Source organism: Nicotiana tabacum, chromosome 4 (genome assembly GCF_000715075.1).
Source record: "Nicotiana tabacum cultivar K326 chromosome 4, ASM71507v2, whole genome shotgun sequence".
NCBI lineage: Eukaryota > Viridiplantae > Streptophyta > Magnoliopsida > Solanales > Solanaceae > Nicotiana > Nicotiana tabacum.
The window spans coordinates 135,837,041-135,853,834 of record NC_134083.1 but is presented as its reverse complement, the minus strand read 5'-3'; the positions used below and the strand labels follow the sequence as shown (position 1 = coordinate 135,853,834).

At 36.2% G+C, this 16,794-nt stretch overlaps 1 protein-coding gene across 2 annotated transcripts; it reads left to right on the top strand.

Annotated features, from left to right (window-relative positions):
• The first annotated feature begins 7,795 nt into the window (after nucleotides 1-7,795).
• LOC107815233 (1-acyl-sn-glycerol-3-phosphate acyltransferase 2) lies at nucleotides 7,796-15,730 on the top strand. Of its 2 annotated transcripts, XM_075252475.1 has the most exons (11): nucleotides 7,796-8,281; nucleotides 8,621-8,743; nucleotides 10,777-10,816; nucleotides 10,920-10,993; nucleotides 11,554-11,613; nucleotides 12,369-12,446; nucleotides 12,697-12,855; nucleotides 13,914-14,039; nucleotides 14,855-14,947; nucleotides 15,102-15,188; nucleotides 15,276-15,730. In XM_075252475.1, exons 1-11 carry the CDS (start codon nucleotides 8,201-8,203, stop codon nucleotides 15,516-15,518), a joined length of 1,164 nt encoding a protein of 387 aa, XP_075108576.1. In that variant the 5' UTR covers nucleotides 7,796-8,200; the 3' UTR covers nucleotides 15,519-15,730. The 2 variants fall into 2 exon arrangements, with proteins under 2 accessions (XP_075108576.1, XP_075108577.1); XM_075252476.1 differs by lacking the exon at nucleotides 14,855-14,947.
• The last annotated feature ends 1,064 nt before the right edge of the window (nucleotides 15,731-16,794 follow it).

Below are 16,794 nucleotides of genomic sequence, written 5' to 3'. Positions count from 1 at the left end.
TGCTAAATGTCAAGTAGCAATTAAAACACATAAGTCCAATAAACATGTAGCAATTATAGCACGAATTCAAGACATAATATTGGGCAAGGAATATGAGAAAAATTAATTAATAAAATAACTAATTCATTATTTAAATAATTTATGATTTTTAGATAAATGTGCAAACAATCAATTTGACGACGTATAGGCACTTGTCACCTTGCTTATACATCATTACACATGAAATTCAAGTAACATATAATTCATATCAAGTTTGACCGAAACCGAAAGTAATATTTTTCCGAAATTTTTGAAATAGTGATATATGACAGCTGAAATACAACAAACAATGAAACCAATACATCATCTCAGAGTAACGGTCACTCAGTCTTCCTATTCACTCCAACCTCACAATCACTCTTTCCTTACAGTCACTCTTTCCTCATAGTCACTCATTCCTCACAGTCACTCATCACTCGGCACTCGTACTCAGTAGGTACCTGCGCTCACTGGGGGTGTGCACAGACTCTGGAGGGGCTCCTTCAGCCCAAGCATTATATCAAGCCAATCATGGTATAAATCAATGAAACATGCTGCGGCGTGCAGCCCGATCTATAAATATCCTCACAATTAGGCCCTCAGCCTCACTCAGTTATCAACCTCTACAATCTCTCGGGCTCTCAGAAATCATGATAAGCAGCCCAACAACAATGATATAATGCATCAATTATGAGCAGTAAATGGGGGAACATGATTATAATACTCAAAATGACCGGCCGGGTCGTTACATTATCTTGCTTATGATATAAGATTTGAAGATTTTTACATAATATCTTTTCCATTAGACAAATTCCAAAAAATAATTTAGAAAGAAAATTTAATTGTCAAGTTCTTAGATTGTCTTCAAAAGAAAGCTATTTGATACCTTTTTGCTGAAACTTTAGACACGAATCTTCCTCAATGAAGCGTTATATCGCTAGTAAGAGAATGAAATCTACGAAACAAGCTACAATTACAAAGTTCTTCCATCAATCTTGAAAGAATTTATTTTTCTAAGTAGTTTTAAAATGTCTGCCTTAGAGTTTAAATCTTTATACATTTAGTTATAAATTTATTAATAATGTATTAGCTTTCTTCAATATTTAACTATTAAAATATGCATATATTTTGAAATTTTAAACTTGAATAATTTTCTTATCTTTTATATGTAACTTTAAAAAAGGAAAAATAATTTATTTTTGGATAATTTTTATCTATAACAACCAAAAATTATTTAGACATCAAATGATGTTATAGGTGTATAACAGTCATTCACTATAAAAGCCAAAAAAATTTGGAACAAACGAGATTGTTATAGAGAGGGTTGACTGTACATGTTTTCACTTGCTACATGCCTCTATTTGCTACATGTTCCATGTATTCATGCTTTTATTTATTGTTCGTTTTTGCTTGTTCTATGCTCCACATATTATTAGATAGATGCTATTACTTGTTTTATGCCTTTACTTATTTTATTGCCTATACTTGCTTTCTATTTCACTTTAAACTATTATATTGGATTGCTTTAGAGAATTTATATATTTTGGTTCCTTTTTATGTACGTTGAGAGATATACCATAGTTGGTTGTAGTATTTATTTTATATATATATAAAGTGTGGGGGGGATCGGTTTACACGCCACAATAGTATTATTATTATATATGGACTGGATTGCTCACCACAATAGTATTACTATTATATATGGGTCGGGTTACACACTGAAACAGTATTATACAGATATGTGAATCGGATTGCACGCCACAATGGTATTAGTATGATATATGTGGGTCGGGTTGCGCGCCGCAACGGAGAAGTTGTATTATGCTTGTTCTTGGCCATTGATTTCTATTACTGTATTGTGTTGTAAAACTGATTAGTGATGATATTTTGGGGCCCTCTGTTATGTGTTTCTTATTTCGGTTATTATGTTAATTATCTGTTTTCTCTTTCGTTATTGATTTTCTATTTATACTCGCACATGTTTATAGTGAGTATCTTGTCATAGCCTCTTCACTTCTTTGTCGAGGTTAGGTTCGGCACTTAAGGAGTACATGGGGTCGATTATACTCATACCATACTTTTGCACTTCTTGTGCAGATCACGGTATTGGTCCCAACGATGCATAGCAGAGATTGCTCGGACCTATCCTTTTTAGGAGACTTGAGGTAGATTTGCACAACGCTCGCAGACCCTGTAGTCCCCTTCCTATCTATTTTACTTTTTATTTCATTTCAGACTCTATTTGTAGTATTGTAGAAGGTTATGTACTTGTGATACCAGTTTCTGAGATTATACTAGACAATGATGTTTATGAATTCTATTATTATATTTCAAAGTATTTAAGTCTTAATATATTAATAATTTACTTTTAAAATTATTAAAATAATTAATTGTTTAGCTAATATTTGCCTAGCAAGCGGATGTTAGGTGTCATCATGGCCCCGTGGTTAGGATTTTGGGTCGTGACATCTATAGATCGAGAAAGTCTCCACTACCCCTCAAGGTATTCATGTCATGGTAAAGGTAAAACCCTCTTCTAACTCAGAGCTCTTTTATGCTATTTATGTTAGTAACCATTTATCTGATAGGAAAAATCTTTGGGACCACTTATCTGATATCTCCAGAAGTTTTAGTGGTAGTTAGTTTATAGGAGGTGACTTCAATGAGGTCCTCAAATCTAGAGACAATTTGGTGGCAATAGTATTAATACTAATAGAAGTAACCTGTTTTGGAACTACATGAATCAGTATAAACTAGACACTCACTAATAGGAGATATAAATAGGAATAATCTAATTCTTGAAAGACTAGATAGGTGCTTTGCTAATGACTCGTGGATTACCGAGTACCCTGAGGCCACTATGACTCATCTACCTAGGACTCACTGAGGCCACTGCCCTTTACCCATGAAGTTAAAAAATGACATTAGGCCTAGTAACATTAAGCCTTTCAGGTTCGAGTCAATGTAGTGTAGTCATCCCTTTTTCCCACCCTAGTCCAGGATTCCTTCTCTCCCAATAACACCCTCATCCAAGCCACTCATCAATTCAAAATTGGTGTCATTCAATGGAACAAAAATACCTTTGGCAATATTTTTCACAATAAGAATAGGCTTATGGCTAGAATAGCTGGCATCTAGAAATCCCCCCACTACCAACACAGTCATTTACTCTTAAATCTAAAGGCCAAATTGATTGAGAAATATGACTTCATTCTTAAGAATAAGGAAGACTTCTGGAAATTTTAAGTCTAGAATTAGTTGGCTAGCTAATGGGGATGTCAACACTAGGTTTTCCATACTTTCACCCTTAACAGAAGAATGAGGAACAAAATCCTCTCTCTTATAGATGAAACATGGAATTGGCAACATGACCAACATAATATCAAAGACTCCATTTTAAATTACTTTAATTGCCTTTACACCTCTTCCCATACACAATCCCCTCTCCCGACCTCCAACTTTCACAGACAGGAACACATCTATCCAACCTCCAAAGGGATAACTTGGCCTCCCCCTTAGAGATAGTGAGGTCAAACAAACTATCTTCTCCTTTAAACCCTTCAAAGTTCCTGATGGTCTACGCCCTTTCTTTTATCATAAATATTGAGATATAGTGGGAAAGGATGTCATTAAGTTCTGTAGGAACTCACTTGACTCTCAAATCATGCACCCCACTATTAATGCCACACTTCTGTGCCTCATCCCTAAGTGCCCAAATGCTAGTATGCTCAAACAATTTGGACCTATTAGGCTTTGCAACACAATTTATAAAACAATGACTGATTTTTGTTAACAGGATCAAGCCTTATTTTTCTGATATCATTAGTCCCAGTCAAGCAGTTTTCTGTCTAATAGAAGAGCTTCTAACAATGCTATCATTGTTCAAGAATATATTACCCACTTTAGAAAGATCAAAGGCAAAAATATCAACATGATCCTGAAATTGACCTGAAAAAAGCCTTTGACAAGCTAGAGTGTTCTTTCATCAGAGACACCCTTCATGCTTTCAATTTTTTCACTATCCTCATCAAGTTTATTCTCTCTTGTGTCAGCTCATCTTTCATCTCCATACTGGTTAATGGAGGACAAACTAATTCATTCATGTTTACCAGGGGTATTAGATAAGGAGACCCCATCTCTCCCTATCTCTTTATCCTTTGCATGAAAATGCTCTCTAGGCTTATTGAAAGAACTGTTGATGCCAAAAAATGGTTTCCAATTAGCATCAACAAAGCCGGTCCTAAGATCTCTCATATTTTCTTTGCTGATGACTTAACTCTTTTTGCCATAGCTAATACTAAAAATTGTAGCACCATAATCCATACTTTTAACTCCTTCAATGAAGCCTCTGGTCAGAAATAAATTTAGTAAAGTCTAGAGTCATCTTTTTTTTCCAAATGCAAACCCGATCAGGTTATAGCTCATTGTGCCAATCTCTCCATTCAACCCAGCAGTTACTTTGGCAAATACCTGGGCTTTTTAATTTTTCATAAAAAACCTGCTAATAGTGGCTTCCAATTCATAATAGAAAATATGCATTCAAATCTAGCTGACTGGAAGACTACTTATATGAACATGATAGGTAGAACTACTCTGGCCAAAGCCTATCTCAGTAGTATTCCTAGTCATGTCATGCAAGTCCGTAAACTGTCATCTCACACTACTAAGCAGATTCAAAAGAACTTCATTTGGGGCACTACCCCTGCTAAAAAGAAAATGTACCTGGTAGGCTGGGAGATTATCACAAAACCCAAAAGTAAGGGGCGCCTTGGGATCCAAAAAGCTAAGTGTAAGAACAGAGCTTTGCATGTTGGGCTAGCCTGAAGGATTTTTCATAAACCTACTTCCCTCTAGGCTATAGTCCTGATATCCAAACATTGCAATTGGACTCAAATACTCAAGAAATCCAAGTCCGCCATTTGGGAGTGTATTCTCTAGGGCTGGAACACTTGTAAAGATAAAGTAAAATAGGTAGTCCACAAAGGTGATAGAGTCAATTTTCTTAATGATGTTTGGATCCCTAACAGCAATTATATTAGAAGCATGACTGAGGAGCCTCTCGCCCCCACTAATTAGTCCATTAAGGTAGCAAGTTTTTACAACAATAGTAACTAGAACACTTCTTCTTTGTCCATCACTCTTCCGGACAATCTCATCAATACCCTCAAGTCCACCTTCATTCGCAGTGCCAGTAGTAAAGAGGATAAAATGATATGGGGGCTTACCAGTAATGGTATTTTCAGTTAGGTTAGCCTACCTTGACTCCAAAATCCTCTATACTACAACTATCTCTACCAAAACCTTTAGCTGGATCTGAAACCTTAAAGTGCCTAACAAGATCAAGACCTTATTTTGTCTCCTCCATCATGAAAGACTCCCCACTGGAGCTTTTCTCCAGAAAATTGGTATTAATAGTGGCCTCATATGTGGCTTCTGCTCCAACAATATTGAAACCAGTACTCATATCTTCTTTGATTGTCCAAATATAAAATTGTTCTAAAATAGCCTTAGCCTCCTTTGCACCAATGGATACTGCCAAAATGATCTCATCTTTACTAGCCAAGCTTGGCCACATACATGGAACAAGTTAAAGAAGAATCCCTTCAATAGTAACTTACCTAGGAGATTCTTCTTCCATTATGATTCTGGCATATATGGCTGACTATAAGATACAATCTTTTAACAAAAAAAAAGGACCTTGCATCAGCTACCAATACCATATCCAAAGCCACTGAGTACCGTATTTTATTGATAGGGAGGTAATTGGTAGTAAGCTTACTATTATTGTTAAATGGAAGCCTTAGAAAGAGGCTACTATAAGCTAAACATTGATGGTGCAGTGCTAGGTAACTCACGGAAAAGAGGCACTAGTGGTGCCTTCAAAAACACCAATGGTAACTAGGTAATAGGATTTCTGGGCAGCCTCTCGTACACTTCTAATATTCATTCTGAACTAACAACTCTACTACAAGGTCTGCAACTTGCTGATGACAAAAATCTCACTCCACTGGAAATAGCCATTGACACAACTGAGGTTATAAGAATGCTAAAAGTGGCAATGACATTTATGACCCTACTATCTCTAAGTGCAGGTTGCTGATCCAAACCGGACAAGATAATGATCAAACACAGCTACATGGAGCAGAATAGAGTAGCTGATCTTTTGGCAAAAGAAGGAGCCAAGAAGGAAGTTTTTGGAAGATTGACCATGTTGGTAGTTCCCCCGGTGTTTGCAAATAAAGATTTTTGGATGGATATCCTATAAAGTACTTTTTCTAAACATGTTTTGAAATGTAATAGTAATAGCCCTCATACTTTGGCAGAGTATCCGGATTTGATAGGGGTCCTAATGATGGTAGGCTATAATCTCGTTTTTGCCTTGTAAGAGTGATTCTGAGCTATGTAGATGCTATGGAATGAATTTGAGTGATTTGGAGCTTTGAAGTCTGAGAAAAAGCCCAAGAAAATAAGCTGGGATCGCGTTCGGGGGTCGAACACCACGTCTGGATGTCAAAATCAAAGCAAAAGCTGGACTCCGAGAAAAGTGTACAACCACGGGGTGTGGCGCGCCGCGCCTGTGTAAAATCCTGCCATCTGTCAGAAATCAACTCTCTGAACTTTCCCACTAATGCCCCACGTGGCGCGTCGCCCCATGCGGTACACCTGTGCAATTTTTACAGAGTATTTTCCTATTTCGCGTAGAAGAAGGTATTTCTGTCTGGGCCCGACCCTACTTGGTATAAATACATGAAAAATGATAATTTTGGGACTTTTGACACATCTAGGACCTAAGGAGGCTAGAGAGAAGGCGGAGAAGCGAAAGCACACGGGATTCATCATTCAATCAAACTCAAGACAAGAGTTTGGATCGTTTTATATTTTTCTTTATATTTGTGATGAATTACTCCATATCTATGGAGTGGTTCCCTTTAGGGTTTGATGGATTTGGTATTTTGATATTTGTTTGTGGATTATAACTCTCGTTTTTTATGTATTGAATCGTTTTGGGTGTTTTATATAGTTGCATATATATTCACATGTTCATGTAATCGAGAGAGGCATAACTTGTGATATCTTTGCATTATCTTGTTGGTTGAATTCATTAATTTTTTTTAGTAATCGAAAGAGGCTAGTTGAATTATTGATTAAACCTAGTTAGGATAATCGAGAGAGGTTCTCCTAAAGATCCAACCACTACGAAGTTGTGCATATCTTCACTGAGCTTACATTAGTTCATATTGTAAGGTTGAGACTTAATCGAGAGAGTAGTTTCGACTAAACGTTTGAACTAATAATTGAGTGAACTCGGGAGACTCACTTGAACATTAGACGTGAATGAACTAGAGTTAGATCTCATACATTTATCTTGCACCTATCCAATCAATCCCTATTTTTCTCCCATTGATATCTTCTTTGCATACTTTTGTTTCAATTGTCATTCGTCAATTACCTTTAGATTCTTAGTTAATTTTAGTTTTTCATCACATAATTCTAAACTGTTGATTATCTTGGATAACAATCTAGCTACAAACTACGATAATACTGTTTAACTTCAATTCCTGTGGATACGATATTATATTATACTATATTCGACTAACGAACATATTTAAGTATGTGTTTTAAGCTCGTCACCTAATAACGCCCTATTCAAACAATCTAACTAGCTATATAAATACATCCTTTAAACCAAAAAAAATAATAAAAGAGAAACAAGAAAATAGAAGAATAAACAGAAGAAACGAAAAGAAGAAAGGGAAAATGGTGCATAAAAATTATCGTCTTTCTTTAAGTCGTACACGAAAACAACTTGAAATGGGAAACGGCGTTTAAAGCGGGTGTTGCAAATACAGGTAGATAGAGAAGCTGAAGAAGCAAATAGCAGAGGCAGCAGATGCAGTGCCCCTCCTGACACTCTCCCCATAACCTACACTCCCACATAAATACACACCAAAATCCTATCTGTAAAAATCTTTAATTTTTGTTTTCTGGGTATGTGTGAAAAATTAGCACCTATTTATTGAACCCAATTTTCCCATTTCACTCTTCACTTTTTCTCTCTCTCTCTCTCTTTTTTTCTTCAATCAATTCTCGATCTTTCTTTTGTTGCTGAAAAAGATTTGCATCTATAGATTAATTTAACTATTTTCTTGTGGGGTTGCTCTTTTGGGAAGTGTTAGTTGTTATGGCGATTGCAGTAGCAGCTGTTATCGTTCCATTGGGTGTTCTCTTCTTCATTTCTGGTCTTGTTATCAATCTTATTCAGGTAAAATTCTTGATTCCCACGATTTGGAATTTTAATTTGTGTCTTTTCTTTTTCTTTTTGGATTAGATTTGTCTGGATTTGAGGGTACAAACAACTTTTCATTTGACTATGTTGCAATCTAGTTAAGCAATTAATTTTATTACTTGGGAATTGCTATGTAGGCTATTAGGTTTCTGGGTTTTCTCTCTCCTTGAATGAGATTTTTTTTAAATTCTTTTTGGGGGGTTTTGATTTTTTGAGCTCAATGTTAAAAAATGGGTTTCTGCTTTTTCTGGTTCAGGCTTTGTCTAAAATTGGTGAAGCTAATGGATTGATTTGTGGTTGTTGGTTGAATCACAGGCTACTTGCTTTGTCCTTATACGGCCAATTTCGAAGAGCACATACAGGAGGCTTAATAGAATCTTTGCAGAGCTCTTATGGCTGGAACTCGTGTGGATTGTTGATTGGTGGGCTGGTGTAAAGGTAATGCACCTACTGACCTACAATATATGTTAATATTTATGTATGAACTTTTGTAGAATAAAGGGTAGCTCTTCCATCGTTTGGAAGCAAGCTCAGTTTGTTACACTGGTGTATGTGCTCAGCTTAGCTTATGATGCCTATTTTCACATCGCCTCCCCTCCACCAAAAAAAGAAAAATCGAAAAAAGTACCCCCTGCATTCCAGTTTATATGATACTATTTTTATATTTGGAAGCAATTTAACTTTATAATTCCCGTTATATCCTTAATGAGAAACTTTTATAGCCACACAAATGTTATGGCATGTTTAAGACCACAAGTTTCAGAAGTCTTCATTTCTTTCTTAAAAGATGTTTCGAGTCAAACTATGTTTGCATAATATTGGAAAGGTGGGAGTAATAATAGGATAAAATATGGAAGAATAGAAGAGGAACAAGCTATATTGTCTTTTGATATAATCCCACTACACAGGACTTCTATTTGACGTCTCAAGGAATATGAAATTGCATACTGCAAACTGAGACCACTATAAGCTGGGTTGAGAATTGAAAGAAACAAGTTGATGAGGATCCTCATGATCCTAAATGTTTGCTTCTTGCTTGAGTACAAATTTTACGACATTATTTACTCTGTAGTTGGTCTTGAGTTATTAGGATTGCAACCTGCATTATGGTTGGCACTGGTAGCAATTAGCTAGAAATGAGTCCTTTTTTGATGGTTTTGCTTGCAGTTTTATCTGTTTCATGCTATCTTTTAAGCTTTGTTATTTATTTACAAAGTACTATATGCGCAGATGTAGTGATCTCATATATTTCTTTGCAAGGAAGGGTATATCCAATTGCCTTATACTTTATTATCAAAATAGTCTAATTGCCCTATGCATCTGAGAACATGTGTGGTTGGACAAAACAGCTTCTCTTTTTGGATCACAGCCTCATTTTATGTCAATATGAACTAAGATGTTATGCTTTTACTTAAACTTTTTTTTTGCTTGTAATAGCATGGGTGTTTCTTTCAATCACTCTCTACACAGCCTGTCTACATGACCCTTAGTGATTTCAGTTAGCTTTGTGATCCAAATGAAAGTGTAGAGAGACCAATATGCAAGTTTTGGAGTTTTCGGCATCTAAGTTGCTCAGACACGGGTGCGGGTGTTCGACACCGGTGTGGATCTAGAGGTCGGATCCTTCGATATGTAAATTCTAAGATTCGGGGATACGGATCCTAGTATGGATACGGGTGCGGGAATCCGGCTAAAAATAATTCAAAAGAATAAAAATATCTCTAAATTATGTGAAGTTTTGTGGAATACTTACGCATAGCTTGTAATGTGTGGATTTTCTTTTTATTCTCAAGTTGTAGATAAGTAAACGATTTATTTTCTAGATAAGGTATACTATTTTCTTCATATTTACCCTAGTTTTGGTTCTGATTTTACGAGTCAAACTGTATCTCATCTCAAATTTTTCCATCCGTCGTGGTCAAAGTACGCAAAATTGTTTGACCAGATCCGGTACGGATTTCATTCCCACACCCATACCCGTGTCATGCCGACACGAGTGCGGCACCTAAACTGCCGTGTCGGAGCAACTTAGGTTTTTGTGGTTAGAAGGTAAGCTGACATCGTAATGTTTCAAAAGCTTTCAATATAGGATTTGTTCTTGAATGTTTTATAACCATGTGATCTGATTTATTCATCATTTTATTTAAAGACATCACAACTCAACTTCTTTGAAATATTCCAACTTCCAAGTCATACTTTTGCAATTGTAACGAGGTTTCCTTCCCTCGTGCTTGTTCTCATTTGAGTTTCTTATTCTTCTTTTTTATTGGGCTGTACGCTGATTGCATTTTATCCTTTATTTCTTTTAAAATATTGAGTTGGTGTCTTGGGAAAATAAAATACCTCAACTTCATTTGAGCAAAGAGAGACATAATTGAGATATTATTTTTGACTTGCTTTTGCATTGATTTTTCTTTTTATGCATGTCATATGAGAACTCTTTTTTCATTGATGAGGTTTTCTGGTTGCAGATTAAAGTATATGCGGACCCAAAAGAATTTAATTTAATGGGTAAGTTAAATTTATTTCCATTTTTATGCTGCAGATCTTATGATAATATTTTGTCATTTGCTTTCACGTGATTGTTATTATTGGTAAATATTGATCTTTTCAGGTAAAGAACATGCTCTTGTCATTGCAAATCATAGAAGTGACATAGATTGGCTTGTAGGTTGGATCTTAGCTCAGGTTTGTATTGACAGTCAATAAAGTTATTTGGGATATATTAGAATGTTCTAGATTCATTCAACATGTTTAGGTTAGTAGCATGAAATATTCTTCTCAATTTGATATAATTAGGAATCTCCACATGTAGGTAATTTTCCTATTTAATAACTTTCTTACTTTATATGTCTATACTTAACTTATTTCAGGTTGTCTAAACTCTTATATAAGGAACTATCTTGTATATCTTCTACAACCAATTCAAATTCCATTTTATTTGTCCTCTATTTTCAAAGTTTGGACCACATTCCGCAGGGATTGGATACCTATGTGTTCAATATACCCTTAAGCTAGGCGATGTAATATATAAATGTATGCTTGTCACCCCTATTTGCATTTATGCATGTTAACTATGAATTGCTTGGAAACAAGTAATTTTGGGGGAAGTTTAATCTTACTACGGAAGTTAATTAATTTTGAAAGATGCTCTGATACATGATAAAAATATGGTCTTTTCATATTATAAGTCATAGCTGTTTTTCATTTGACCTCTGCTTATCAATTCTTGGATCTTTCAATTGCAGCGATCTGGTTGCCTTGGTAGCTCATTAGCTGTAATGAAGAAATCATCAAAACTCCTTCCAGTAAGTATATGGAGAAATATTATGAAGATTTTGCATCTTTTTAAGACTGAATCTTGCCCACCAATTGATTTTAGCATGTATGGAGCTCTCATCCAAGATGGTGTTGGTTAATAGTATATTTTTCTGGTTTCCACAGCTCGTGAAGTTCGTTGTGTATAAAAGGACAAAGGAATTGATGATAAATTAGATGTTTATTCTAATTACATAAAAAAGGATGTTTATGCTCCGCTGTAGTATTAGTTTCAACCTCAAGGGAAAGAGGCTGTTATCTTCATTTATTTGAACACAGTGGTAGAAAGTCATGATGATGCTGGAATTCGGCTCAGTTTTTTTGTTGGTGAAGGCTGATAGACCTGTAATCGTTTTTGCTTGAATTTCTTTGAAATTGCTTCCTCCAAACCCAATTTATGTGACATCCTATCTGGTTTGACAATCAGAAAATGTTATACGTTATTTCTCTAATAACATTATGTCATACAACTTTTACAAAGTTACAAGACTTCAAATTCACATAACTAGTTAATTTTTAAACTTTGATACGATGTTTCTCTATCAAAAAAAATAATTTAATATTTTGTTCCACTACTACTAATAAATTACGTACGTCAAGTTAACATTTTAAGTTCCATATCTAGTCAAACACCATTAATAAAATGGCAAGAGGGAGTATATGCTTATTGTATACGTCTCTCTCTTGGTTTACGTCCTTGCAGTTGATTTCCAGAGTATGATCAGTAATATCGTGGATTCTGCAGGTAATTGGTTGGTCCATGTGGTTCTCTGAGTATCTTTTCCTTGAAAGAAGCTGGGCCAAGGATGAAAGAACATTGAAGGTATGGTTAAGCCAGATCACTTGCAGACACATTTAAATATAAATTTGGGCGTCCTAATTCTTTAAAAGCGATGTGGCCACAAGGAAGCAAATCAAAGATAGAGTTGTCTATATGCTTTTATTTGATGCATAACACATATTTGGATATACTTTCTGTTTCCTTTGGCTCATTGATGTGAGTTTTGGTGTCTGCTTTTATTATTCCAAATTACCCTGACTGTGATTTTATACATTGGGTGTCCGATCTGCAGTCAGGTCTTCAACGGTTAAGTGATTATCCTTTGCCTTTCTGGCTGGCACTTTTTGTTGAAGGCACCCGCTTTACACAAGCAAAGCTTTTGGCTGCTCAAGAATATGCTACTTCAGCTGGGTTGCCTGTTCCAAGGAATGTATTGATTCCTCGCACTAAGGTGGGCACCAGTATTTCCTTCTTTCTCCACGTAGATCATATATCTAGAGGTAGAGTTTGCTGATTGTTTCTTTTGAATTGTCAATATGATGATAGATCTGTCTCTCCGTACTCGTTGACCAAAGCACCTTGCTAAACGTTATTTTTGTTGGGACAATCAAATTGTGATTCTATCCTTGTTCTTATTTCCCTTTTTTTTTTTTTGGGGGGGGGGGGGGGGGGATTGGTTATTTGTTTTTTATCAGGGGTCCTACTTTGAAAGATATAATGTAGCTGAGGTTGGAATATACTGACAGATTTATTAGCGTACTGCTGGTTTTGGGGGGGGGGGTCAAAATTTTGGTGATCAATATCTTCTCTTCGTTTTTTTTTTTAAATTATGGTGGTGATTGGGCCTGCTTGCGTGCACCACCGGGTACATGCTACCGATACCAAGTAATGCTATCCACCAAAGCTTAGATAGATGGAGAGAAATTATCTAACGTCAGTTTTTCGTCTACTGGGAAGGGTGATTATTGTTTTTTGAAGTTCATTATCCAAGAAGAATACTGTCAAACAATCTTCTCCCTCACAAGCAGAAGCTATGTTGGCCATGAGGAACTTCCTTAGCCTAAATTAGTTGGGGGCTATAGTTTCTTCTGCAGTGTGTAAAACATATGAAAACCTTCTAGATATCAAAGACGCGGCTCGCAATTTGAATAGTTAGTGTGTCTTGAAAAAATGGAATAACAAAATGAAAGAGAGAGAAAGGGGTGCCATACATTGAAACCATAGCAATCTAAATATATTGTAAATATTTTGACAACACCTCTTTGGTGCTATATTAATAATGCACTTACCATTTCTATAAGAAAAGAAATTGTGGCAATCTAAATAAGCAGGCTGATGCTTTCGGATTCACGTATTGTACATGTCCAAGGTTGCGTCTGATGCAATACACCGCCCATTAAGGCGTCCAAACAGATTTTTCTGAAGTTTAGAATGTATTCTGTTCTACTTTAACGTGGTTCTTTCATTGCATTGCTATCTTTAGTGTTTCCCATTTTTTGTTGATTTCAGGGTTTCGTTACTGCAGTAAGTCATATGCGCTCATTTGTTCCAGCTATTTATGATGCAACAATTTGCATCCCCAAAAGTTCACCTGCACCTACAATGCTGAGACTCTTCAAGGGGCAGCCTTCTGTGGTAAATAAAACTATCCATTAAGTTGGAACTTTGGTATTCTGTTTTAAGTATTTGCCAGTCATTTATGGCGTCAGAATACTGGAAAAAAGTTCTAGGAAACTTCTAGTTGTCAAGTTCTTACTTGTGATTGTCACCACTGGTGTGATGTGGGAGTTCCTACGGATGCCAATGGAGGGGATGGGAGGGAAAGCTTGGGAAATTATTAAAAAAAAAAAAAAAAAAAATCAGTTTAAAAGAGGAGAAAAAAAAAGAAAAAGAAAGAGAGTTGCTGAACATAGGAAAAGCATGAGAAAAGACAAGTTTAGAGATGATAAGAGGAATAACAAAGCATATGTTAAAGCAAAGAACATGACAGCCCTAGTGTAAATAAGCATACTAGATTTTTTACTGTTCATACATGATTCTGTTTACGTCATTCCAACTGGCGAATAGATTTACCCACGGGGGTCTCTTGAGATTTATCTTCCCTTGCATATCTGGGATAAATAGATTCTAGAATGTGATACCCTCTGAGAAATCGTAAAGCGTATTTGGTCAATCATCAGTGCTCCGGTCTGAAAAAATGTTGCAATAAAGAAACAATATATAAACTACGTTGAGCATATTATGCCACAATTTAGAAATTGAATAAAAAGAAATTGGAATTGTGCATATCCTCTTCATGGATGTTAATGGAGTCCACAGAATAAACCTTGTATCTTTGTGTCCAAAAATTTAACTTGTCTCATAGTACTTAAATTTGCTGGGACTAAAATGTATGAACCAAGAGAGGTTTTTTTTGTCTAGTGTTTAGCTTTTTATTTGCTATTGTGCAGGTGCATGTGCACCTCAAGCGGCATGAGATGAAGGATATGCCTGAAAATGATGAGGCCATTGCCCAATGGTGTAGAGATATCTTTGTGGCCAAGGTTGTCCGTCCTTGTTAAATCTCCTTACCAGAAAATTAACTGTGGAAACAATCCTCCCTCGTGCTTATTTGTGATGTCTGTGAAAAGCATTCTAACTCCTTTAGATGAGTCTCTCATCATTTTGTTGTTGTCTGGTGATCTGCTCTTCCACCAGGACAAGTTATTGGATAAGCATATTGCTGAAGACACTTTTGGGGAAGAACAGCTGCAAGACATTGGCCGCCCAGTGAAATCCCTTGTGGTACGACACTTTCTGATTCTGCTGGCGAATTTGTGTATATTTTGGTTCTATTTGTATATCAAATAACTCGTCTCTCCTGAACAACAGGTAGTTGCATCTTGGGCATGCATTCTTATCTTAGGAACCATAAAATTTTTACAAGCAACTGCCTTATTGTCGTCATGGAAGGGTGTTGCAATTTCAGCTGCTCTCATGGCTGTTGTTACAGTTCTTATGCAAATTTTGATCAATTTCTCCAAGTCGGAACGCTCTACAGCTGCCAAGGTTGCACCGGCAAAGGAAAAGAATGTGAATCAGCCTACAGAGAATGTGCAGGACAAAAAGGACTAATGAAGTGATGATATATGATTTTCATCTGAGATAGCGAATGATCCACCCTTAATTTGTAGCTTTCATCACGAGAATTAGAAGATGACGTTTGCGTTGATATAGTTACTTGCTTGTCTCTATTTTAAACGTGTAATTTTGGCCACAATGAACGAATTTGTGCTCGTCTTTGTATCTTTAAGATGCAATCAATAGATTAATTTTTATTCACTCAAGTCGACAATGTTGGTAAACTGCATAGCTTTATGCTGCCATAGTAGCTGAACTCTGTCTGTTATCGGTGTCCTATCATTAACTGGGAAGTGATGAGCCACATGAATTGTATCCTTATTTTTGTTTTGTTGCTGAGTTTTAGGTTTGATATTCCAAGTACCCTTTATCTGTTTTTTTCTTTTCTTTTCCCAGGGGATGTCTAATTGCTCCAAAAATGAAATTGCATACTCATTTTTAATGATTTTTGGCAATAGCTTGTTTATTCTGAATAAAATGCTGAGTCTAAGGGAAAGCTACAATAAGCGAACATAATAAGATGTTGGAGAAAGATCTTTGTCAATATGTAACTTATAAGCAAACACTGGATCAAACAATCACTTTCTGTGAAAGCTCAAAAGATGAGTTGACAAACTCCAGAGCTCAACCTAAGTAATCTTGACATGGTATAATTTTATCCAAGACTTTGGCGTCACCTAAATGTTCCATTAGTGATATCAGACATAATTAATCCAAAGAAAAGCAGTCTTATCTTTGTGGCAGCGAAAGGCTTGACTGAAACTGACACATCCATTTTAAAATTTCACTATGATACCTATGTATTAGTTCAGCAAAGATTGTTTACCTTGAAAATTTGAAAAACTATTACTAGAGTACAAATAATTACACGAGGATGGATAAGATTAGGAATGACGATATACGGGAGAAGGTGAGCGTGGCTCCCATTGATAACAAGATGCGGGAAGCGAGGCTCAGATGGTTTGGGCATGTACAGAGGAGAAGCCCGGTTACACCACTGAGGTGTGAGCGGCTGGCTCTGGAAGGCATGAGAAGAGGTAGGGGGCAGCCTAAGAAGTATTGGGGAGAGGTGATCAGGCAGGATGGTGCGACTTCAGATTTCCGAGGACATGGCCCTTGATAGGAAGCTGTTGAGGTCGAGTATTAGGGTTGTAGGGTAGGGTCGTAACTATGTGAGGCTAGTCTGATAGGATTTTGTATCTTAGACTGCTAGTGGTTAATGTTGTGTTCTCACGACTCTTTCATTTTATAGTGCCGGTCCTATTTACTG

What these genes read in the sequence shown, in the direction of transcription:
- LOC107815233 (XM_075252475.1), top strand. Translation starts at nt 8,201, where the DNA reads ATGGCGATTGCAGTAGCAGCTGTTATCGTTCCATTGGGTGTTCTCTTC. An exon ending in AAAAGAATTTAATTTAATGG is followed by an intron (nt 10,817 to 10,919) that starts GTAAGTTAAATT and finishes TGATCTTTTCAG; the next exon opens with GTAAAGAACATGCTCTTGTC. An exon ending in AATCATCAAAACTCCTTCCA is followed by an intron (nt 11,614 to 12,368) that starts GTAAGTATATGG and finishes TGGATTCTGCAG; the next exon opens with GTAATTGGTTGGTCCATGTG.